This window comes from Symphodus melops (genome assembly GCF_947650265.1).
Source record: "Symphodus melops genome assembly, chromosome: 22".
Lineage (NCBI taxonomy): Eukaryota > Metazoa > Chordata > Actinopteri > Labriformes > Labridae > Symphodus > Symphodus melops.
In genome coordinates, this window is record NC_136712.1 from 10,523,279 (window position 1) to 10,547,681 (window position 24,403).

The window sequence follows — 24,403 nt, forward strand, 5'->3', positions numbered from 1 at the left end:
GCGCCCTTTATCTTCAGGCCAAACCGGTTCACAGGAATTCAGCACTTTTTCCCGGACTCATAATTTTAGCACTCACACCGTTTTCTCTGTTAATATCCAAATACATCAACTTGTCAGGAAGATAAATATCATTTGCATTGTGTAGCCGTGCCACTCTTCGGTTTTTTACAATGACTGAACTGTCTGGTAATTATTTCAAACAGACTTTAATTAACTGCTCAAGAAGCATCTAGGCAGCACGGGGAAGAATTCAAAGAATAATGTTTTGCACATTTAAATTGACTTTCTGGAGTTTTGAGCACGAGTTAAGGTCAGATGGAAACTGCACATGAATGTATTTTTTAGCCTTTTCTATCCTTATTGCATTCCTTATTCTGCTGACCCAGAACCTGAACCATGTTGTTTACTTCCCTTGATAACACATTCATTTTGTTTTCTCTTTTAAAAATGTTCTCCTCTCCACTCACCTTACCTCACCCCTCTGCAGTCTCTGGGAAGAGAAGCAATATCTGGAGAGGGAGAACGCGATTCAGCCCAAATCTGCCGTAAGTTCATCATTGCACCATCCGGGTGTAGTTTCAGAGTCTGTGGATTACCACTGAGACTGCAGGTCTTCAGAGGGGATAAATATGACTTCTACTTTAAGCCTCCATTCAGGCTTAATCCTTCTATATGATGACTTGCCAATGGCTTTTTTTTTCTGGAGCTATTTGTTGAAATGTAAAACATTTTTCATATTTCTGTCTCCCATTCCGCTTCAAAGATGAGCTGAATAAGATTTTGTCCTTGCTTTTTTTACGAGGCAAATGAGGCGAATTGACAACAAGCACTAGTCCTCGTTAGCCCATAGCATACCGACTGGATTTGCTGTTGCTGCTGCTGACAAAGAAGGTTACGGTTTGAGCTGTGTAGAACTTGTTGACTAAATTCAACAGCTTTAATTATATTTTTTTGGACCCTTTTGGGCCTCAATTATGCAACCACAGTTTAATTACTGATCACAAAAACAAACATTCCAAATGTAATAGAATTCTGCTTTTGTTTCCTCCGGCTCATGCCATTTCCAAAGCCTAGAAAAAGAAGTACATTCCTATAAGTCAAGGTGGCGTTTAATTTTACGATTGATTCAAAGAAATGAAACTAAATAACAACTTCCAGCTAACCCATTTATCCGACAAATACCTGTCTTTGTGCTGAGTTGATCCAATCAAATTTTGAAGTCGTTGGAGGAAAACTGCTTACTGGAACAGTTCAAGCAATTTATTGTGCAAATGTAAAAGAGAGTGTGTGTGATAGGGCCATTTATGAGACGTTTTCCCATAGGACCTACAGAATCAAGTGTGAGATTAAATCTGATAAAACACTATCTAGGGGGAGTTTGCATTCTTCTCTTTCAAACACACACCCACCCACACACACACACATACAGGATAAAAAAAAAAAGTGACAAAAAGCATAGCTTATTAATCACAGTTGTCACATACATTTGTCCTTGTTTCCACAGCAGATAAAAGTATGTTCATGAGTCTTGGAAAAAATACCTTTTAAGAGTCAGGATGAGACTCAAAGTGTAAGAATCATTTTAGTTTTGAAGCCTGGACTCAGTTGAATTGTAATTATTGATGTGATAGTCTACCACTTGCTCTAAAGTGCATCCTGTTTGGTTGTCCTCAAGGAGCTGGAGAGCAGAACAAAGGCCCTGCAGGACAAATGTGAAGACCTGTGGAAAGAAGTTGCCCAGAAACAACTGGAACTCAGGTATTTTATCTGCCGAGTGTGCTGTGAGCCATGTGCAGTTTTCTCACATTGCCCTGCAGGCGTCCATATTTAAAATTCAGTGAATTGTGTTTCCGAGCCACTCTTTATCTTGACAATTGTGAGACCTACAGCTTTTTTATCACAAGTATTCAAATAATGAGTCGTTATGTGTCCGCCCTGCCTTCAATCCATGCACAGAAATCTGAAGAACGACGTGGAAGTCCATGAAAAGCAGATATTGAACGAGCAGAAGGAGCTGGAAGACAAGACGGAGATCATAGAGCTCAAAGAGGTGTGTGTGTGCATGTGTGTGCGTGTGTGTTGTAGTATACGTGTGAGTGAGTCAGCTCACATAGCTCACAGCAAAACATCAATAGCAAAACAAATCTGCTGTCTTACATTTCTCTTTCGTGTTTGTAGGCTGAGAGAGTGCGGCTCATTAGCGTACCCGACCAGATTTTAAAAGAGATCGAAAGGAAAAACTCTAAAAGGGAGTAAGTACATTTTAGCACCTTAGTATTTTTTATAAGGAAAGAAGAAGGACGTTAGTATTTGAAATACATGGAATAAAGATGAGCGGGTTATGATGCTTAAAGGAGACAACATTGAGAAATAAATATCTTTAGAAAAATGAATCATACGATCCCTCACAAATCCCCCTCTAATCTATTGCTTTCTCTTTTTTTTTATCTCCTGTACACGAAAGTACTGGATTAAACCGGATGAGATCTGAGCTTTCATAATGGGGAGAAGAATATGCAGCTAATTGTTTTTTCTTTTGCTCATTGTAAACTTTTGATCCCGCTTAATGTAGGACAGAAAAACAAACACAATCAGTGCAAAGCTGGAGCTACACGTTTGCTCATTTTCCTGCATGAAGCAGCAGATCCCAGGTTTGTTTTCATTGTTTGGTTTCCACTTGGAATTGTTTCTTTACAGCCAAAATTCTTTTGATGTTCTATGGACAGAACAACTTCGGATTATGCATATTTGAGTCAAAATGAGGGACACAGAAATAAAGGAAAGTTGTCGCAATGAGCAAACTCTTAATTATTTAGAATCCTCCACATTTTTTTTAATGGCCAACACATGCAACATACATCATTATTTTTTTATTGCTTCTGAAGCTGGAGTGCAGCTGAAGTCCAACAGCTCCCTCCTCACCAGAGAATGGCTCCACTTGAAGGTTCTCTGCAGTCTCTTTTATGTTTATTTCAAATTAATATTAGCCTTGCAAGTGGTGCACTGGAACTGTCTCTACGAGCTGTGTGAGCTATGACTTGTAATTTGAAATTCACAAAGCTGAGGGGCACTTGCAGGGAGGGGGAAGTGTGTAAAATATGGATACACATGCAGTTACTTTATAACATGTGCAGTCTTCTACTGCAAGAGAAGAGTCACAGTGGATGCCCTGCTCTTGGTGTTCTGAGTTCACCTTGAAGTGTTTTATTATTCTCCCAAACGCATTAGAGCTGCATTGAAGAAAATGGAAGCGCTAAATATAGAGATGTCCGAAAAGGAACTGCACGTGAAGCAGGTGGAGCAGTGTAACCACTCACTTAGGAGGAGGAAGAAGGAGCTGAATGAGGAGCTGGAGGGTCTCCGGGCCAAAGTAGAGTCGAGTCAGAGGGAGGGCAGACAGCTGCTCAAAGAACAAGAGGTCAAACAGGAGGAAGAGGCGGAATTAACTGGGAACAGGTATGAGTCCCAGTGTGTGAAAACAAATGGTTAACTCGAAATGAAAACGAAACCATGGGATGAAGTAACACATTTGTCACATGTGGGCCTTTTTTTTCACCAGAGGAATCCTGGAAATGAAGATGCAGAACGTCATGTGTGACAGAAAGTACCTGTATGAGAGTCTATCTGTGCAGCTCAAGGAAAAAAACAGGTACAGTATGACGTGCACGCAAGCTCTGTTGCAAACGCAAATGACTCTGGGTAAAGTGTTTCTAGAACGTCTCCCAATCTTTTCAACCCGTGCATCATTTTCCCATCTACAGAAGACTCTTAAGATACATTTCAAAAACCCAACCACGACATCTGGAGTAGCTGATTGTGTTGTGAGTCCTGATTTTCAGGACTTGTGAGTCAACTTGTCCTCGAGCACTGATGACTCAGACTCGGACATTTACAGATAAGATCGACTCGTTGTTTTTGGTTAAATTCCTCAGTTTTTGGGCAAAAGGCTAGCACGCGTGTTCACCTGCAAACACGGTCACAAGTTGTGTTGTTCAGTTAGTGTGTCGTGGTGGTTCGTGCTTTGCAGTTGTATCACTGTGCATTGGGAGTACATGTGAGTATCCAATATAGAATATTGATGATATTGCAAAGTTAACCCTTATTAAAACCCCTAGTTAAACACTTCTCTTCTTCTCTCTCTCTCTCTCTCTCTCTCTCTCTCTCTCTCTCTCTCTCTCTCTCTCTCTCTCTCTTTCTCTCTCTCTCTCTCTCTCTGTTTGTAAATGCAAGAGAGGTTATCATGATAAATATTTAAAAGATGTGTTTTTACCCTCAGGCAGATGCAAGCCCTCAAGAGGATGGAGCAGGCGTTGACTTTTGCTACTGAGCAGCTAGAACACACAAAGTCTATCTCCAGTGAACTACATGCACAGGTAACCTGCAGATGACCATTTTAATGAGTTAGGAACAAGAACCAGTAAACCTCCTGATGGTAAAACACAATTGGCAAAATGATGTTTTGACTGGTGTTGACCACTGGTTAGAAAATATTACCAGGCTTTGGCACAAGTGGTGGAACGTTTGGAGGGTGAAAGGTATCGTGGTGACAGTAATCCCCACATTAAATCAGCGAGGCTGTTTTTATTATTCTGAAGCTTCCTTTAATTTTACAGATGTTCAGTTTTCGTCGGGAAATCAGTGAGAAGGAAAAGGAAAAGAGACAGTCGAGGGAAACATGTCAGCACATCTCACAGACAAATAATATGAAAGGAAATTTCGATGACACGCTTGGGAATTCCACATTTATTGGAAACAAAGCAGCCGTACAATGTAATTCATGCATTTCTGCTAATTTGCCCATCAATAACGAATCTCACATGAACAGTAAATCATTCGAAATAAAAAGACTCCGACTCAGACTCAGACGTGGAGTCTGCGGGATAACCACATAAATGCATCATTAATCTCCAGAAGGAAGTGATTGATGGCTTTGATATTTCAGAATATTGGGTTATAAACTTAACACAGCATGACTGCATACACTGTTTTAAACTGCTGAGTGTATTCTTTGCTTTTGAAATGCAAATGTTGGCACTGCATTGTCTTTTTAGAAAGTCTTAACCCTCCTGATCCTGTCTTATTGGTCCACCAGGGACGAATTATTTGCAAATATGGAGCGATGTTACTCGTAGTGCTGAACACAAAGGCCTGCAGAGAGGGGCCATCCCGACGCCTAAAGGCATTTATTATTTATCAGTTTCAGAGTTCGAGCGTCACTGAAAACCTCTGGGAAACATTGATGTATAGTATTAATTATTTCTCCATCAATGATTAATATCAATATGAGACTAGATTTGATTTGTATTTCATCATTTTTTACTGGATATTCATGTTTGTTTTTTCTTTAACATGTAAAAAAAAAGGAACCACAGAAACAGATCATATTACCCACAAGCAGTTTTTTTTTAAAAGATCCAAAGCTGAACATTTTTGCATAATCAATTTCAACTGGCTGGTTTTGATTTGATATTCCAACTTATTCAAGTTAGAGGCTGTTCCCAAAAGAGAGGCCAGCGTTCAGCAGCGGATGGAGCTTCAGAAAGAAGTGGATGCTCTCAGAGTCAGCTTTGCAGCACAGGTAGGAATAACATGTGTGGGTGGAAACATCATCATTAGCGACAGTATGACGTAAAACAGCGGTAATTCTAACAGATTCTTTGTTGAATCTGTGTTTATGGATGCTAAGGATGTAATAAGTGTTGATTCAGCAGCATCTTAAAAGGTGAGTTTATAAAACTCCTATGAGTAGGTTGTTGCTGTTTATGAAACAGAGTGGAATGAGAACTTATGTTTGTAAGTTACAAAAGCTACAAAGACCATTAGCAAAAAGACTGATAATTTCCATGTAATGTAGCTTTTTTATACCACAATTCTGCTGGGGGGTCAGAGGTTAGGCAAAAAGACTTCCAGCTCTCTGAAGAAATTTTTTTTCCAAACATTTTTCAAAACTAACATTAACAGTGAGTGATACCTTTGACTGTAAATGGACTCTGTCCTAGACTTCTGACTACCGGTACTCAAAGCACTTTTACACCGCAGGTCACACATTCACGCACTAATGGCAGAGGCTGCGATGTAAAGAGACCATCAGAAATAACTAGTCCTATTTATACCCATTCGTTCCCACCAAAGCAGTGGGAGCAACTTGGGGTTCAGTGTCTTGCCAGAGGACATATCGGACATGTAGCTGCAGGAAGTGGGGAACTCTTGAACTTCCAGTTGGAGGGAAACAACCAACTCAACTACGTCAGCCACAGTCCCCTCATTGATTTACAAAAGGAAGCATAATGGCATTTTTTGTTGGAAACTTCCTTACTGAAATATCAGCAAAACAATAAAAAAAGTACAACTCTGTCCACAAAGGGCGCCAAGGTCTTCATTTGCTCAGAAGCGTTTCGATAGCTAGGCTCTAGCCAGCTTCTTAGGTTTAAGGCACACTTAGTTCACTTTGCTCTGCCAGGCTGCTTTTTGGCAAAATGCAGTTGTGACATTTTTTTTTTAACTTAAAACGATGCTAAATATGTTCCAACCCAGCTATCAGTAGCAGAGGACGAGAGCAGAAAAAAGCAGCAGTACGGGATGATTCAGGAGCTGCTGAGAGAGTCAAACTGCCTCAGAGAAGAACTCCATAACCTCCGATGTTTGACACAGATCAAAGCCGAGGAGAGGGGCCAAAAGCACCGTGAACGGCTCAGGGCTGAGGTTCAATACAAACACACACAACACATATTGACACACCAATGTGCAATTCAAATAGGTTTTGATGTTTTTATTTGTGCATTTAATCCCTTTTGCGGACACATTCATGCACATTATATGCATGAATGTGTCGGAAACATCAAAGAGCGGTTTTTATTTAAGACACTCTTTAGTGTGACACGAGAGCAACCGAAAATGAATGAAAATGCCTGGGCTTTACTTTATCAATACCTCTGTCACAGTAACGTGTAATCTTCAGTATGATTTGCAAAATGTGCAGACTCCAGGCAATTTTAGTCGAGCAAAAAAGAAGCTCAAGTCCTAGAGGGGGGTTTCATCTCGAATTACTTTCAAAAATGGGACTCGTCCCAAACAAAATGTAACTGCTTTTTAATTTCTTACATAATGTTTTACTGCCACACTTGCAGTGAACTTTACCTGATTATTAAATGACAAAAACCAAATCAATAACAGGCTCCAAACAGAATCAGTTATTTCAGAAAATATGTACACTATGTCAGGACTGCTACATAAGCTTCCCTTTTTATATGCATTAAAACTGTCAGAAGAAAAGCTGCTACATCACTGAAAATTGCTAACACACAAATACAATTGAAGGTTGATGTTTTATGAGCACACACACACACACACACACACAGACACACACAGACACACACACACATGGAAGTGATGATACTGTAATTTTTACCTGTGTAACTCCATCCACAGCAGCTGAACCAGCACATCCAGGAGGAGCTGCAGGAAAAAGCCTTAATCATCATGGATCACAACAAACTGAGTACTATGCTGCAGCGCAGGTGTCACTGTTGTTTCGTCTTCTTTTTTTCCTTGTCAGCCACCTTTCATTAAAAACAAAGGAGCGTTACAAAGATGCTACTAATCTGTTAAAAGGCAGTAGTAAGTAAGAATAATCACCTGCCTGTTTGCATGTGTCCTGCCTTTGGCACCAAGTCCCTCCTTGTTAGTTTTTTCCTTTATTATAGAGATAAACCTTTAGACTGAATATAAAAGAGATTTCATAAATGCTCTTAATGATTTCTTTTCGCCTCACAAGCAGCAGTAGAAGCGGCGCAGATTGAATTCCTGTTACTCTGTGTATTGAGGGACTCGTTTCCCAAATAATAATTGAGTCCCTTGTTATTTGTTTGCTTCCTCTGATCTGTGTAACAGCTGGGATCACAATTAATTCAGACATCTGCACATGTTGCCTGGGCAGGAAACCAGAACTTTCTAATTGGTCATACTTCAGCGTACAGACACAGACTAATGTGACTGGTACCACCCTGTTTAACAGGAGAGGCTTGCAATGCATTCAATGAGCTGTGCACCCCACACTGCTTCGGATGTGGATGCACTTGCCGTGGAATCTGCTCCAATAGCTGCAGCTTGTCAAGCAAAAACCAAGGCGGGATGATAATGAAACGTGTACGCTCTGTCTATATTCATAATGAGAAAACTGTTCTCCTGTTTAGCCGACATTGTTCACAACTGGCATATTTCGCACGGCAATTGTGAAATTAAATGAATTGTCACATTGCATTTAAAATGACTTCTTTCACAACAACTTTTTGATATATTCATCAATTTTTTTACCCATTTTGATCTGAGTTAACCTCATATTCTGAACTCTTTGAAATAATGTGTAATACTAAGATAAGAGCTTGATGGTCACTGGTCCATATTACCAAACAAGCAAGACCACATCTTGGTCAATTTATATCAGCTCAGTCAGAAATTGAACATAATCATTGGCTGTAGATATAAATTCTTCAGTACATTTATTTGATCAAACAACATGTAACCATTAATGACATTTCTTTTTTTTCAAACTCCCTTGATTGGCGTTAGTCCTCTAATCCAGGTCCACAATGGCCTCTCCACTAATCAAGGCTTTCCCCCCCTCAGGGTATCACAGTATTGTCAGCTGTGCCAAATGGTTATGGAGGAGAAGAATAAGTATGTAAATCTGAAGCAGATTGCCTCCCAGACAATCACAGAGCTGACGGAGCAGGTCAAGGTGCTGGAAAATGAGACGGAGATCCAACGCACCATCGCCGTCAACAAGGACAGGTGAGCGTGTGGGCGTCTTTAAAAAAAGAGAAGCACTGAAGGCCTCTGAAAAAGAGTTTCTTATTACCTTTTCACCTCACACAGAATCCATACATTTTCTACCTTTTTTGATGTAGATTTGTCTGTTTGAAGGACATATATGAGCAGCAAAAGAACACATGCAAAAGCTGCATTTGTTTAAAAAAACGACCAGATCCTTTTACCTTACACTCTTATCTTTCTACAGATACATTTCTCATTAACCAATCATTCAAACTATGTGTGCATCTGAGTTATTGTTAATCATTTCTGATGACTTTTTTCTGTGTGTTTTTTTTTTTGTGTGTGTGTTTAAGATCCCTCACAAAGGCTCGTATGAAGATCGCTAATATCTCGAAAATGAGGGACAAACTGCACAACGACATCTCCAAGGTCAGGACACATCCACTACAACACACAAACACATGAGAGAAGTCCAAACACGCTGTGCACGATCAGTTGTTCATTATCAGTTTAAATAGACTGATTACGTAAGTTTTAGGGACTATTTTGAAATAAGGGTTCCTCAGAGTTTAACAGAGACGCAGAGTCAAAACGGCTGTCGAGTCGTTTGGAGAGCGCTGAAGATTTCTGGCCGGCCAGTTAAAACCTTGTTTTTGACAGCTTCACAGATAAGGAGGCAAACTCAAAGTTCCCCTTTGTTAATCTTGTGTGTTACATAAAACACTCAGAAAGCAACAACGCCCAGTATCCAGTTTATAAGTGTTTGTGAACTTTTGTAGTTTACTGCAGCCGTTGTTTATCATCCCGAGAGTGTAAGTTCATTCCATGGCACGGAAAAGACGACAGCATTAGCCGCTGAAGTGCTTTTCCTTATAAAGACTGACAAATGTGTGTTTGAAGTGTTTGATGTTGTGTGTGGGTTTTTTTGTGGTTATTTTGGGCTGCAGGCTGCCTGGAAGCACCATCAGATCAGTCAAGAGTTTGAGGACTGCAAACTGGAGTCAATGAGACTCACAAAGATGAACAACGTCCAGGAGCAAGCAATACTGGAAATAAATCGTAATCAAGAAACAGCCATACAGCGCCGCAATTCCCTGTATGTTATTAAGAATACATCGCTAACTAAATGCTGCATGAACGCTGATCTGACTTACAAAAGTAAAATATGATCATCGCCCTTTGTGTGTGTCGTCTGCAGTGGAATTCAGCTGCTGGAGCACGAGGAAGTTTTATTCAGCTACTATGAAAAGGTGAACATCCAGGAGGCGGCCGTTACTAAGGGCAACAAGGCGCTGGAGAGCCTGGAGAAGGACATGGGAGACCTACAGTTGGCGATAAACGAGGAGAAGAGGCGGACGGAGCTGAAGAAGAAGGAGGTGCCCTTAAAGAAAAAGTTGGAGGAAGAGATCACCATGCTGCAGATTGAGGTGGGAGAATTGACCAAAAGTAAAAACCAACTCTTGTGGGGGGGGGGGGGTTCAGCATATGACACTCCTCAGAACATCCCACTTGTTATTTGTTTTATATTCATTGTTGCACACTGAAAGAATATAGAAAACAAGTAAGAGTAAAAATAAGTTATGCATGTAAACTTTTAGAGCTGCAAATAAATGATTTGCAAACTATGTAGGTGGAGAGATGTGCAATCTTTAAAAACAGTCTTTTGTTGAACACTGATGACAGTGTCTCATGGCAGTTTCTACACGCCCACTTCTTCTTCTTTCTGTGAATCTTAATGCTTGCAGAATAAGAAGTTGAAATAGAGCAGAGGATGTATTGTTCTCAGAAGCGACAGTGACCATAACCATGCACTGCATGTATGCACATTTGTACCTGCGCAACAAGATATCCTCTTTGAATTTCAATTCCTATCTGGAAGCACTTTCCTCTGTTATTTAGTTTCTCTCTGGTGTGATCAGATGATGAATGCTGTGCAGAAAAAAAACGATTGTGTGGTTGAAATGTATCCACATCAGTGTCCAAAAGTGCAAAATGTCCTAAATGTTGTCCAGCTATGTGTTTGTGTGTCCCTGCAGCTGGATAAAAAAAAAAGACATGAATGTGATTTATGTGAAATCAGGGAAAAGTCCTCATTGTACATGATTGTTTATACATGTGACTGGGGTATTTCAGGTTATTGTTCAGGTTTCTGTGTGTGTGTGTGTTAGTAAAGTTAGGGGAACTCCAGAACGTTAAGTACAAGCTCAAGATGACTTCACCTGCACTTCCCACCACCAATAAGCAGATCTAGGTTTCAAAACACATCGAGTAGGACGGCTTCATTTTAAATCCAGTAAATCATTCAGTCATTTTGGCGTGCAGTAAAATCAGCCAAAGTGTTTTGTTTTGAAGGCAATCCACATGCAGAGTTTGACATGTGCAGATCTTATGTAAAACTGTGGCAAGCAAGCACAGAGTCTGAATCTCTTCTTCCCGTAAAACAAAGGCTTAAAGACTGTTGTTGCCCTTTTTGAGGGGCTGACCCCCAAAAAATGTATTTTTAAGACACCAGTCTGTGGTCGAGTGCTCTCAGACGGACGGTGAAAATGATGGAACCAAAACTTATGCTCACTAAACTCTTCAGACAAACACGTAGAAAGAGGAAGAAGAACCAAACCAATTGAGACCACCCTAAACAACCACACAGCACAACTTCCACATAGAAAAACAGACACGCACCAAACACAAACACACTCAAGCGTCTTTGCATTACTTGGAGAGTGACAGGCATATTGAAGGAAAGCGATTTGAGAAAGGCGAGCACACACGCTGTGTTTCGCTGCCAGTGGCTGCGTCGTGGGAATGGGTGTGTTGCTGCTTTGCATCAGAGAGACTGTATTTTTTTTTGACTTGCTGTTGGACTCTTCTGAGTCTTGTGCCTTTTTGGATGAGCGCATTGTTGGAACAGCCTTCACCATGTGTTGCTTTTCAAAAAAACAAAAACAAAACGCCCCTTTCCCTTTTCTCCATCTGTTTACTCCTTCTGCTGTTTATCAGTTGCTACAACATGCCTTTTGTTGTGCCATATTCTTCCTTTCACTTATATTTTCTATTGTGTCTCATATGATTTGTTTCTTTCCCTCCTCCCCTTATCAGAATATGCTGTCTTTCATTCTTCCCCATGAGGCATTGTTGAATAATGTTTTTGTTTGTTTGTTTTTTTTTATGTCAGAAAGCCCCGTCCAACAACCCTTCCCTTTTCAGTCTTCTCTTCTCCCTTTTGTTTTCTGCTTGACCTTGCATTTGGCCGAAGATCCGGTACATTCCAACCTTCTGTCCTTTTTTAAGCCAGCCAGCAGCTTGCTCTATGAATGGCAATGAGTGCCTGCTGGTAAGTAAGTCAACAAGTTGAGTCCAGACTGAAATATCTCAAAAACTGTCAGAGGGAGTGACATGACATATGGTGCAGAACGTCACTCTAATGAAGTGGAATGTATGCTAAATGTTAAAGGGGACACATTATGAAAAATCCACTTTTACAGTGTTTTTGAACATTTATTTGGGTAACCTGAGTGTCTATCAACCCACCACATCTGAAATAAATCTATCCAGTCCTTTGTTTGTGGTTTGCATAAGTCCTACCACACCACAGAAAAATGCTCTGTTTTAAATGTTCTCAGTTTGTGACATCACAAGTTGGATTCTGGAAAGAAAATCCCCTTTCCTGTTCTCCTGTTTTGCGCAGGTCTGCCATTTTTATTCTTTCTACAAAGGAGTGATGTCTACCGGGAAAACTCAGGGGGTCTCATTGCATTTAAAGAGACACACACACCAAAGCGGTGCGTTCCAAGAGAGCTGGTGTCCTATGGTGCTTGATTCATGTTATATTTGGACCAAAGCACAGCACAGATGTTTCATTTGAATTTCCCTCAGGATCAATAAAGTATCTATCTATCTATCTATCTATCTATCTATCTATCTATCTATCTATCTATCTATCTATCTATCTATCTATCTATCTACAAACAAAGGACTGGATGGATATCTATCGCACAGGGAGACTGTTTGAACAGGTGAAGAAAGCGTATAATATGTCCCCTTTAACATGCTAGTGCTAACACCCAACTAAGATTATGAACCTACAAAAAAAGAAATTGCACCTTATGAGTATTCTCATATTAGCCTGTTCATTTTATGCATGTTAGCATCCTGACACTAATTAGCATTGCCTCTGGTGCAACACTGGTGATGCAATGTAAAGTCCCACACACGGACTCCAATATCACACCATCACAGATTCAATGTGAAAGTGAGGTTGGAGCTTTCTTACGGCTCTGTGCCTGAATCTCAGTATTAAAAAACCTGTTGGCCTCCCGCAGCTTTTTTACAATTAACAGTTAGCATCCTGATTAGTGAATTAATTCATCTGTTCAGTGATGCATTCACCCATGCACTCATCATTCCATGTCTCGCTCGTCCTGTGAGTAAATAGCAAATCATTTTCTAAATCGCAGCCGTCTACCTCCCTTGGGTGCAAAAAAAAGGAGAACACATGGGTCTCTGCTTTTTTTTGTTTTTTTACAAAAAGCCTGCCTCCTCAATTCATCCTCCCTGTGAATTCATTCTCTGTGCGATTTCAATTTCCATGCAGCTGCCTTGCTGTCGATTTATTATGTATTTGTGTATTTGTATTCATCTGTGACCAGTTTATCTGTTCATTGCAGACGGAGAGCCCCCCCTCCACCCCTCTCCATGATGAGAAATTTTGACAAAGATAAATCGGCCCATCTGTGGGACTATAGAAGTTCAATATACTCTGAGGCTTTCATTTGCTCAGAGGAATTTTAATTGCCACAAAAATAAACAGAGCTTGGTGTCAGATTGTGAATTTACTACTTGTTTATGAGTTGCTGGCGCGTTGACAGCTCAAACGCACACACAGGTGCGCACGCATCAGTGCACACCATCAGATGGGTGCTGTGTTGGTGAAGTTGTCATAATTGCCTCGCAGCAACCCCGCTCCACAGTCCTCTAATGACGAGCTCTACTTCTATTATATTATGCCACATAATATCACAAACATCAGGAGTTAGAGTCAGAATGCACACACACACACACACACACTCAGTCAGTAATGGAGGATTTACATCAGGGTGGAGTGACGTACTGCAGCGTCCCTAAGGTGGTGAGTCATATCGTTTTGTCTGTCCCTCTTAAATCTTGGTCCAACCTGTCTGGAAGTGATTACCACAGGGAAACATGCTGTGAGTGGTATCTTTCGCAGGGTGAATTTGTTTTTGAATGTGAGAACAGGTAAAGAAAAAAGAAAAAAAAAAACACATGGAGAGAAAAAAAAGGGTCGATGGTTCATGTTTAGCATGTCTCTACAACCAATTGAAGTAATCTGGTAACCTCCAAATCTTCATTTGAGCTCTCAGAGTGTCAAATAAGAGCATAACATTGTTGCAGTTTTCCAGTGATAGCATCTTCTACAGTATAGCAGGACCACCAGAGAGTTAGCAGCTGCTCAAGATTCCCACAGCAGACTTTTAATAAGATTTATACGCTGGCTTTACAGATGGAAAGAAAAATGCACACCTTGGCTTCTCGTATTCACTTTCGGGGTGACGTCTCTCTAAATCACATGCAATCATTTTTTACTTTTAAGGTGTCTGGCACTCATTTTTCCGTCATTTTACAGCCTCACTTTAACCTTTTTACCCCTTAGTCTGGGCTCCAGTTAGAGACTGAAATTGACTGTTTTTTTGTTGTTGTTGTGATTTGCCTCAGGAAGTCAATCTGTCCGAGCTGTTTTTATTCTTTAAACCTTTTTCGGACCACAGTATATTTAACACCTGTTAACTTTTTATATCATTTCACATCATTTCCCTCATCTGACAATGTAAACGCATTCATCTATTAAAAGATGTTTGATCAGAATGATCATTTCGCCCCCTCTGCAGATTGAACCCTCAAAGCAATGCTGACTTGGTCATGACTTCAGTTTGTCAGTGTACATACTCTAAGAAGGAATGTGCTTCTTATATTAAGTGACATGCTGTTAAATCGGTATTATAGAAACAAAGATAAAAGGCATAATGTGACATCCAATTATAATCTATTCCTCATTTGGGGCTTATGAAAGGTTCCATTCAGCTCCTGTGCTCACATGTTCTGCTAATTAACCTTACATCACCTTATTATGATTCTGATTTTACTGCTGTTTTACTTTACTGACCTTTTCTGCTTCACAGATCTGTCCCTTTGTCTTTTATGCTCTCTAACTGTGAAGCACTTTGTAACCTTGTTTTCAGAAACACCATAGAAGTAAGTTCATTATTTTTTTTTCTTCTAATTTTACACTGCTAAGCACTCACTTTGTCATTGATTATGCAGCTTATTTTACCATCACGCCAACTACCTAACTGAGGAAAATTATGGAGATCATATGCTAATTTATTCTGCGTCGTTGCTGCCACGTGTGCAAAAGTTTATAACAATCATGAAGTCAACTGTTTTTGAGTGTCAGATGAAGAAAACAGAGAGGCAGGCAGGCGGAACACTGACACTGACACAGAGATAGATGAATGCAAAGAGAAAGACAAACAGCAGTGTAAACAAACAGAGGGCTGGAGGACGGCTATGAAAATGTTAAGAACGAGGACACAACAGAGGGAGAAAAAAGATTTATTGAATAGAGGAGAAGGAGAGTGACAGAGACGGGCTGCGTCCATCCATCATGCACTGTTTAAATGGCTTAGGGTTGTCACGTATGAGGGTGGTACACAGATCAATCAAACTCAGAAGTCAGGAGTGGGCATACACTTTGAATTTGCACACTCTCCCACAGTCTGAAAACGTCATTCTTCATTTAAAGCGCCGACATAAATAACATCTCTAATGCAGTGAGGTTTCTTTACCAGGGATATTTATCCTTCGATAGCAACATAGCATTATGCTAGCTTAACACATCGATAAACCGTTCAAAACAAACAGCAAAAAACTATTCATTGATTTCTTAGAGGTGTCATTACTACACTAAAGTGAAGTTTTGTCTATGTGTCTGTGTAGATGGGCCCCCTACATACAGTTCTCCAGGGAGTGTTGTACTACTGGCAGTTTACTAGCTGACAATGTTAGCACTGGTCATTGCATTACATCAGTATCTTATGGAAAGGCACTATAATTTAAAAAGTCTCTTAAAATCACAGCTGAGGTTGCATCATTAAGGGAATATTGGGATATTGGCCTTTTGTCTTCAGGTTGGTGTTTATGTGCACACACATAATGAAGCATTTATTTACCCCTGCTGTCCCCACTCTTCAAATCGACTTTTAAGTAACACAAGATAATGGCAACATATACATCATCTACTGTCATGTCACGATGATGATAGTTTAGAGTCTTGAGTCTTGTTTTAGTTCTAATTTTTTGTTGTTAATGTTACTAGTGTTGATTGTTTCATAGCGTAGTGTTATGGTGTTTACCTGTTCAGTCTTCAGTGTTTCCAGTTTTATTTTGTAACATCTTCTCGCTGTGTTTTCTTACATCCTTCAGTTCCCTGTGTTTCTTCAGTGTTCCATGTTTTACTTCATAGTTCTCAGTGTTTCCTTCCACTCTCTGTTTCCCTCCTGTCTTGATTATCCTGATTAGTCTCACCTGTGTCTGATTACCCCATGTCTGTCACATCGCAGTGTTTCTTCCCCTCTGTGTGTGTTTGTTGTCTTTGGTAGTCGGTAGTCTGTAATGTGTCTTTTGTAGTTTGTTGGTGTTGGTAGTCGTGCTCCTGGTGATTACTTTGTTTTTGTCCTCATGGCTCTTTTGGACTTTTTGGATTTATTATTTAATACGTTTTTTTTGTTTTGTTAAAATAAATCTCATCTTTTTGTTCCTGCAATTGGGTCCTCCTCCATGGTTTTTTAACCCCAGTCATTGTAAGATTATTTTTTTAAGGACTCAAAACAATGCTGCAGACATGCTGCTCACAGCTGGGGATCAAACCCTTGACCTTCCAATGTGAGAAACAGCAACTGTACCCGCTGATCCACAGCCACCCCAGATTTTCTAAATATTGCATGTAAAAAAAGTTCATTTATTTCACTTCTTATGTGGAATGAAATGTTAATGTTTTTCTCATGTAGTGCAGGCCTACTAGCTGGCTTCTACTTGAAGCTTTTCTAGCCTCAAATCTTAGCTTGCCAGCATCCATTAGTTAAATTCATTTTAGTTAGCTTTATTGGCTTGAATGTGACAATATTTTAAAAGCATATGACATAGTATTTAATCGTGCTCTCTCTGACGTCTGAGTGGAATATGACTTCTACAACTCAACTGGTGCGATCTGTAGAACGTTGTTAAAATGCAACGTAAAAAAACATGGCTAAAAAACATTGAGACTTTTTGTGCTGTGTTCAAATAAAGGAAAAACTGTCCTGTTCCTTTAATGTATCTCAAGCCTTATCATGAGGAAGTTTATTTTTAAATACACTATCTTGTCAAAACAGTTTTTTGTTGAAAAATATGATGATTTGAAAAACACAGTATCTGAATAAAGTGTGGCTGCTGGATTTTAAAGAACTCTATCAGTTGCAGTTTGGCACCCTGCATTTGCAATACAAGCAGGAAGTCGGATCACTCTGCCAGTTTCTGTTGCTTTATCTGACTTTTTTTTTAAACCTACTTAGCATGCATCTTATTCCTCACCATGAACAAGGAGCTGTCACCAAAGTCATGCTCTCAGTCAAACCGCAGATAACCCTGGTCCCTGTTGCTCAATCCTAATTCCTGTTCCTCCACATCTCTTTACCATCTCTCTCTCTCTCTTCTTTCCATCCTTTTCTCTCCCTTTTTCCCCCTCTGTGGGCTTAATGCTGCCTCTCCTTTGCTCTTTTTCACTTTATCTTCTTCCGCCTGTCAACCTTTTATCAGTCCCTCCGTGTACACCTGCTCCCCTTGCATCTCCATCTCTGTTTGTCCACCTCTCATCTCTTTTTTTTTTCTTGAACATCTGTAACTTTAGCCTTACAAAACACACTTTAATCACATGACAGTCATACTTTTAAGTTAAGACCGGAGTCATGTGACTTCAAGGTAGGAAGCATCCTTCAAAGGGGATGGCGACGGTTAATCTTCATTAATCTCTTCCGTGAAAGGAGGGGAAATGGGAATCATCACTTTGTTCCACGCTGTCTTTCAAGCCTGCCGCATAAACTCTCGCATTAGATCCAGGCGCGTAAACACACACAGGTTGTGTACGGTCGAGTGGAGAGAAGCTGCTGTTTCATAAGCCAGGTCACGTCAGGTCAGGCCGCCTGTGTACAACATTTTTCAACACCCTGCTTTCCTCCTCTACTCCTCCCTGCTCCCCTCTTTCTCCACTGCGATACAGCCAATCAATGTTTTCACATATCTTTGTCGTCTTCTTTAATCTCTTTCGAGGCATCCTTTTTTTTTTTTGCATCACTTTTTTCTCTTTTAGTTTTCTTTTCTTTTATCTTCTGCTTGCATCCCTTGATGGCCCCCTGTCATGGTTCCTTGATCTTCTTCTTCTTGATTTCAACTCCACATGTATGTCAAAGCTGCATTCATTCCACTGCAGTGAGCCCGTTTTCATTAACTTCCCTGTTGAGATACGGCGGCTACTTTAATTGCTGATTTCCATCTTCAGTCTCAGCTCATCTTAAAAGAGCAAGTTCCTTTTTATTTGTCTCTGTAATCTGCATTAAATATGCTTCATTATGTTTGAACTATACTGCTCTCTCTATGAAACACATTGACCAGGTGATGAGGAGCTGCGACGGCTCACTATCCTCTTTAAGATTTATGGGTTTGTAGGGCTGCAATTCCAGATTACTTTCTGTTCTTAAATGAGTTCAGTATTTTTTCATCGCTCTGATGAATTATTTAGGCTATGAAATGACAGCAAACGCACCAGAGAGGAATTTTTGAACAACTTGCTTTCACAAACCCACATTTTTTCTATTTACCCTCCAGCAGCAAGTTTCTTTTTTTCTTTTTTCCTCTTACATTACCTTTCTAAGTCCTGGAGATATATTATTCCCTGTGTACCGTGAGTATAAATCTGTATCATCGGGTGTATTTACTGCACCGTTCCATCAAATGGAAAGAGTCTCTGGTACTCGTGCAACCTGTAAACCGCCTTCAGCCCAAAAATCCAGCCTGACATATTTGCTATCTTTTGAAGCTTTGTGAGTTTAAAGTTCTGTGATTTGAACGAGAGTAAAGCAGAACATATTAGCGTGTGAGAGCTTCAATTAGTCTATGTTTGGTATTTTTGCTTGATAGATTCATTTCAAGATGCAGTGTAGAACTTTCTTGAAAACAAAAATGTATGTATGTACTCAATGTTTATCCATTTTTACTTCTTTTCTGCGTTTGTACACAGCTTGTGCTTCTTACCAACCTTAAGATATGAAGAGCATTCTCAAACAAAAATCAATATTTCACACTTTGATTTGTTTTTGCATTTTTTGCGGAAACTAAGCTAGGCTAATCAGCAGCTGGAGGCTGGCTGAGGCTTAACGTTGAACAGGCTGATACGAGAGTGCTACTACATTTCCGACCACTTTAATCCACTCACTCAGCCATTGTGGCTGTTTCAAGATAATGGTGTCAGCTCAAGGCCTGAATCCAAAATTTCCTGCACCGTCTCGTCACTTCACTTTCATTCCTCTTGTTCTCCTGCTGGCCTTTTTGTCTCTTTTTTTTTCTTGTGTATTCTTTTCTCTTCTTTTACTTTCTGATGTTTTTGGGTATGTCTGAATGTCTTTTTTTTCTAACTGACCCCTTAGAGAAATCCTCTGTTATTTTAATTTGTGGTTTCTTTCATCACACTTTGCCTGTAACTCGTCACCTTGTTGGAAATAGCTTCCATGTCTGAACCTCATTTAGCTCTGTGTAGGTTCTCAGTCATCCATGGGAAAGTCGAAGCTTGTTTTTCCACCGTGCAATAACAAGAAGGTGCTCGAGACACAGACACAATCTGACTTATGGACGTCTTACTTTTAACTTTCATGTTGTTTACTTATTTATTTATGTGTAGTGGGTTGTCCTTTTTTGCAGTTGTTGCATAATTTACATAGAATACAATCACAGCGACCTGAGCGATACATGAAAGCCAATATGATGACTGATTATTCAGATCGTATAAGGACACTATTGACTTCCAACTTGTCGTCTAGTCTTCTTTCTATTGCTAATATTTTGTGTCTTTTAGTTGTCAGAAGCCAGAGACAAGACGATTGAACGTCTGAATAGAAGCGTGGAATACAAAGAGCTAAAAGGCAAAGACCCTTCGCCTGCTGAACTCGTCAAGAAGCTCGAGCAGGTACGCAACATTGTCTGTGTGTTTAAACATGGTATATAAGGTTGTTTTCTTGCTATCCACCCTGCACATTGTAGCTATCTATAAATGCAGGTCATCATTCTTGAAGTTGTATCTTTTTCGTACATGAATAAAAGGAACATAATCCTTGTGTCTCTGGCTCACGTATAGCTGGAGGTGACTCTAGCAGAGCGGGAGAGGCAGGTGCTGGAAAAGGAACTCCTGGTGGACCAGTTGACCCGGCTCTCGAAGCCGCTCAGCGAGCAGGCGGAGAGCTGCCAACAGGACAAACTCTCACTGGCAAAGAAGGTAGACAAGATTCACTTGCACTCAGAGAGGAGGATCAGTTGGAACAAACAGACTGTACAATAAACACAAACACTTCTTATCATGCAATAGTGAGTTCACAGATGGTCTGATCTTTTCTGTCACACACTGTTGAAGGAGCATGTGCAGTCCATGTGAGGAACACACAGTGGGCATGAAGGAAGTTCACCAAGCTTTAGGATTTCCTGGTCCTCTCCCTTGCTTTCTGTCCCTCTGCCTGATTGTCTATATACCTCTTAGATACTCACCAATGATAAATAGCTTCAACACAAGCTTCTGGAACAAGACTCATGGTATCTAACCTGCATTTTATGAACCTACAGCTACAAAAGGAAGACTATAGTTTAACCAAACAGGCCTAAAGACGACTGAATGACTGACCTCAGTCTGTTTTCAGTCAAAACAGGTATTCTGTGTCTAAACACATGCTGAGTGTCAAATCCACCCTTATCTCTGTGTGTGTGTTTTTTTTGCCTCCAGCTCAATGAGCTCCGAGCTCAAATAATCGACACCAACCACCGCATGATGGCCGCTTCCGCAGAACTTTCCATGAAGCAAGCTGTCACTCTGGCTCTGCAGCAGGAGATCAAAGAGAACGAGCTGCAGGTTGGAGGAGGTCCCAGTCACTCATAACACCAAAAAACAATGTTGTGGGTCTGGAGTCCAAAAACTGTGATCTTAGTCGCACATTCCCTCTCTCTCTTTCTCTCTGTTAGTCTCCCGCTGTCTTTCCCATTTATCCTGTCACTCTCCGCTGAACGCAGTCGAACAAAACAAGAAAAGTTGTTGTTGTTTTTTTAATCGCTTACTATGAGCCATAATTCATCTCCAACCCTTTAATTTGCTTGTTCGCAAAAAAAGACGAATGAAGAGGCGAACACTGCGGGACAAAATGAAAATCCAATAATCATTTCCATAACAAATGTAACAAATGAGGCACTGGCAAAGGAAATAATCGTAATATCACTAACATAGTAAATCGAAGCACCGGGGAATCATGACTCATATTTAGAAATGTTGCAACAAAGTCACAGAGAGCAGCTGTTTTTTAAACTCAGAATCTCAGAGTCGAACAAACACTACGAAGAGCTACAAGCTCATTATACAATCTTTCATTAGTTCTTTTTTTTTATGGAGCTAAAAAGTGCACCAGCAGCCTGTTAGCAACTTCTGTAGCCATAGCAACCAAGTCAAGTTCTGTTGTTATTTATATTTATGCCAGCTGCTTCAGCCTTTAGCCTTTAATTTAACTGAAGCCAACTGACCTGTTCACTCCTACTAATCTTCAAAAGACCCAACACTATATGAACAGTAGGTATGTTTTTCCATATTTCCTTGTTATTATTATTATTTTTTTGGCTACCTTTTGTTGGAAACAGGTCAGGTGAACTCAGACATAAATTAGCAATCAGTAAAACTGAACCATTTAGCTAAAAGACTCTTAACAAACACCATGAAAATTGTTTCAACTTGTTGCTTCAGGCTTCACATGCAGGGATAGTTACCGGTTAAGATTTAAGTTAGAAATGACCCGCCATTGTGAGTTTTTGATTTAAGTTAGGCAAAATGCTGTAAGCTGAGTTATCACTGAAGCATGATGTTCAAATTCTGACTCTAACAGAGAGTCTCGCAGCGTCCTGTCTTAATGAAACATTAAACGACGAGAACTGCAAGAACATTTCCCACATGCTTTGTAAACGTTTCAAGCAAAGAATGTAAATAACCTGAGGATCCCATGCAGCTGATGTATGCCTGCAGCGCTAGATAGACAAAACCCCAAGAACAAAATGCAGAGGTACGACTTCGCCCAGAATCTGACACTAATGCATTCGTCTGATTTTTTTGGGAACGGTTAGAATCCAATTGAGCCAGGACAGTGCGGAGTGGACGAGAGGAGCTACAGGAATACAAAGTGAATGTTGTTGTGTTTCCAGATGGACAGGTGCCAGCAGCAGCTGGAGCAGGGCCTGCCTCCGTGCCCCGAGATGGAGGAGGAGTGGAGGAGGATGCTTCGAGACAAGAAGAGGAAACAGAGGGACAAAGAGGAGAGACAGAGGGTAAAAACAACACACACACACACACACACACACACACACACACACACACACACACACACAATAATCACTGGTCAGGAATTGATGAAAGCACTTCTGGGTGAGAAAAGAAGATAGAGCGACAAAGGAAAAAGAAGTGGAGCGGGGACATGATTCAGGGCAGGAATCGATTAAGATTCTGGGGGACAGAGGGCTGCAGCCTACCTGAGCACGCACAGACCCAGACAGAGAAGTGCGTTGAAACTCTCACACAGATTAGAGGGAATATAAGCACAAACACAGGGCAAGGAGGGCAGACTGGCAGACAAACACAAGAAGAGGCTGTCTACACAAAGACACAGGGATCAGCTGTGTCTGCTGCCAGTGTCTGCCGCCTGTCTGAGAAAACCCTTGTCAAAAAAGACTACATTTTGGTACTTCCTGTTTTTTTTCGAGTATCTGAGTTTACAATTAAGCTGTCTCCTTCCTTCTCACCCACTGATAATCCTACCTTTTAAGCTCCTTCTTAAATGTAAAATTGTTACCTCAGCTCAATAGTATGAATGCTTTTCCTGTTTATGTATTGGCGTTCTACCCCCTTTTTCTTTTTGCATTTAAAGCTATTATTCCTTGTTTTTCTGTGCAGCTCCTCAGATCACATGCCAGCGGATAAACTGTTCATATGCATGAGAAAAATCACTGCCTCTTTGAAGTCTCACTGAGATGTAGGCATATTTCATTTGTATGCCATCGTGGGGAGGAAGTCAAAGGGGACATTGGAAGATATTTCTTCCTCAGCAGGAGGGCGCTATGGTTAGAAATCGATCCATCATCCGTATTGGGTTTAAATCAATTTTGTCTGCAAATCTCAGAATTCTAAAAGTCCTATTTTTGTAAAGGAACAAAGACGTTTGTCACCCACAGTTAACTCAGAAACTGCATATGAGGGAGGTCAGATGTTTACAGGTTTTGTGTGTGTGTGTGGGGGGGGGGGGGGGGGGGGGGGGGGGGGTCATTCAGTCTTAGATTAAATATTAAATTTGCCTCTGGTCTGTTTGTGTGTGTGTGTGTGTGTGTGTGTGTGTGTGTGTGTGTGTGTGTGTGTGTGTGTGTGTGTGTGTGTGTGTGTGTGTGTGTAGCTGGCTGAAGAAGTCGCGTGGACCCAGTTACCTAATGGAGAGTACACCACAGCTGAAATTCGCCCCAACGCCTACATCCCTGAAAGTGACATTCTCCCGCTGCCCAAACCGTACGGGGCCCAGGCCCCCTTCAAACCTTCTCAACCAAGTGCCAACATGAGACACATCCGCAAACCAGCGCTTAAATCCTTTGAGACCAAGACTACAACAGAAATAAATTCATAACCTTTCAAGTCTGGATTTGGTTTGTCCTTTAAATACATTTCATTTACACTTGAAAAACTACATTATTTTTCAGTGCATTGCAGTCATTTTGCTTCTTTTATATCCGTTTTTCATACTCATGTTCCTGCATACTGCTGCTGTTTGTGTCATCGGGGAGCAACTCTCACAGGCTGCATCTGTTTGTAATTTAGTTTCTCTTTTTAAACTTACTGGCAAGAGCTTGTTTACACTCTTGCTTGCAGTAACACCAAATACTGTAGACAAGTGGAAGCCAAAACAGAGTACAGGGGAGAGATAAAGTGAATGTGTATATTGTTACATCATGTGCATGTGATGCGTTGTTGTGGATGTATTTCTGCCCTGAGCAACATGCAGTTGGTTCATTAGACACTATAAATGTGTTCTACGCTGCAATATTTCAACATCTCTGTCAGTCTTGTTGCTGTTTCATCCCCCACACTTGTAATCTTGCAGCTGGTTTAAGCTCTAAGCTTGGCTAAAGAGTGCCAGAACATCGCCTGAAATGATAAATGTAAATAGAGAAAGAAGATTGGGCAATGAAAGCGTATAGAGGATGACAAGAGAGAGGAGAATGTCAATGAGGAGGAACAGGAGATGGCAAT

At 40.6% G+C, this 24,403-nt stretch overlaps 1 protein-coding gene across 4 annotated transcripts in view; it reads left to right on the forward strand.

Moving 5' to 3' along the window:
- Positions 1 to 23,793, forward strand: part of ccdc146 (coiled-coil domain containing 146) — a 43,840-nt gene extending 20,047 nt beyond the window's left edge. For 2 of the 4 annotated variants that reach the window (XM_079334714.1, XM_079334715.1), the window contains exons 5-23: positions 488 to 545; positions 1,676 to 1,758; positions 1,957 to 2,050; positions 2,179 to 2,252; positions 3,229 to 3,456; positions 3,560 to 3,649; positions 4,277 to 4,373; positions 5,486 to 5,578; positions 6,535 to 6,702; positions 7,429 to 7,517; positions 8,626 to 8,790; positions 9,126 to 9,201; positions 9,720 to 9,868; positions 9,971 to 10,199; positions 19,949 to 20,059; positions 20,228 to 20,365; positions 20,864 to 20,989; positions 22,318 to 22,440; positions 23,556 to 23,793. In XM_079334714.1, the coding sequence (XP_079190840.1) occupies positions 488 to 545; positions 1,676 to 1,758; positions 1,957 to 2,050; positions 2,179 to 2,252; positions 3,229 to 3,456; positions 3,560 to 3,649; positions 4,277 to 4,373; positions 5,486 to 5,578; positions 6,535 to 6,702; positions 7,429 to 7,517; positions 8,626 to 8,790; positions 9,126 to 9,201; positions 9,720 to 9,868; positions 9,971 to 10,199; positions 19,949 to 20,059; positions 20,228 to 20,365; positions 20,864 to 20,989; positions 22,318 to 22,440; positions 23,556 to 23,780 (2,416 nt within the window). In that variant the 3' untranslated portion in view covers positions 23,781 to 23,793. The remainder of the gene's footprint in view (positions 1 to 487; positions 546 to 1,675; positions 1,759 to 1,956; positions 2,051 to 2,178; positions 2,253 to 3,228; positions 3,457 to 3,559; positions 3,650 to 4,276; positions 4,374 to 5,485; positions 5,579 to 6,534; positions 6,703 to 7,428; positions 7,518 to 8,625; positions 8,791 to 9,125; positions 9,202 to 9,719; positions 9,869 to 9,970; positions 10,200 to 19,948; positions 20,060 to 20,227; positions 20,366 to 20,863; positions 20,990 to 22,317; positions 22,441 to 23,555) is intronic. The other 2 variants (XM_079334716.1, XM_079334717.1) reach the window with 2 other exon arrangements.
- Positions 23,794 to 24,403: the final 610 nt, after the last annotated feature.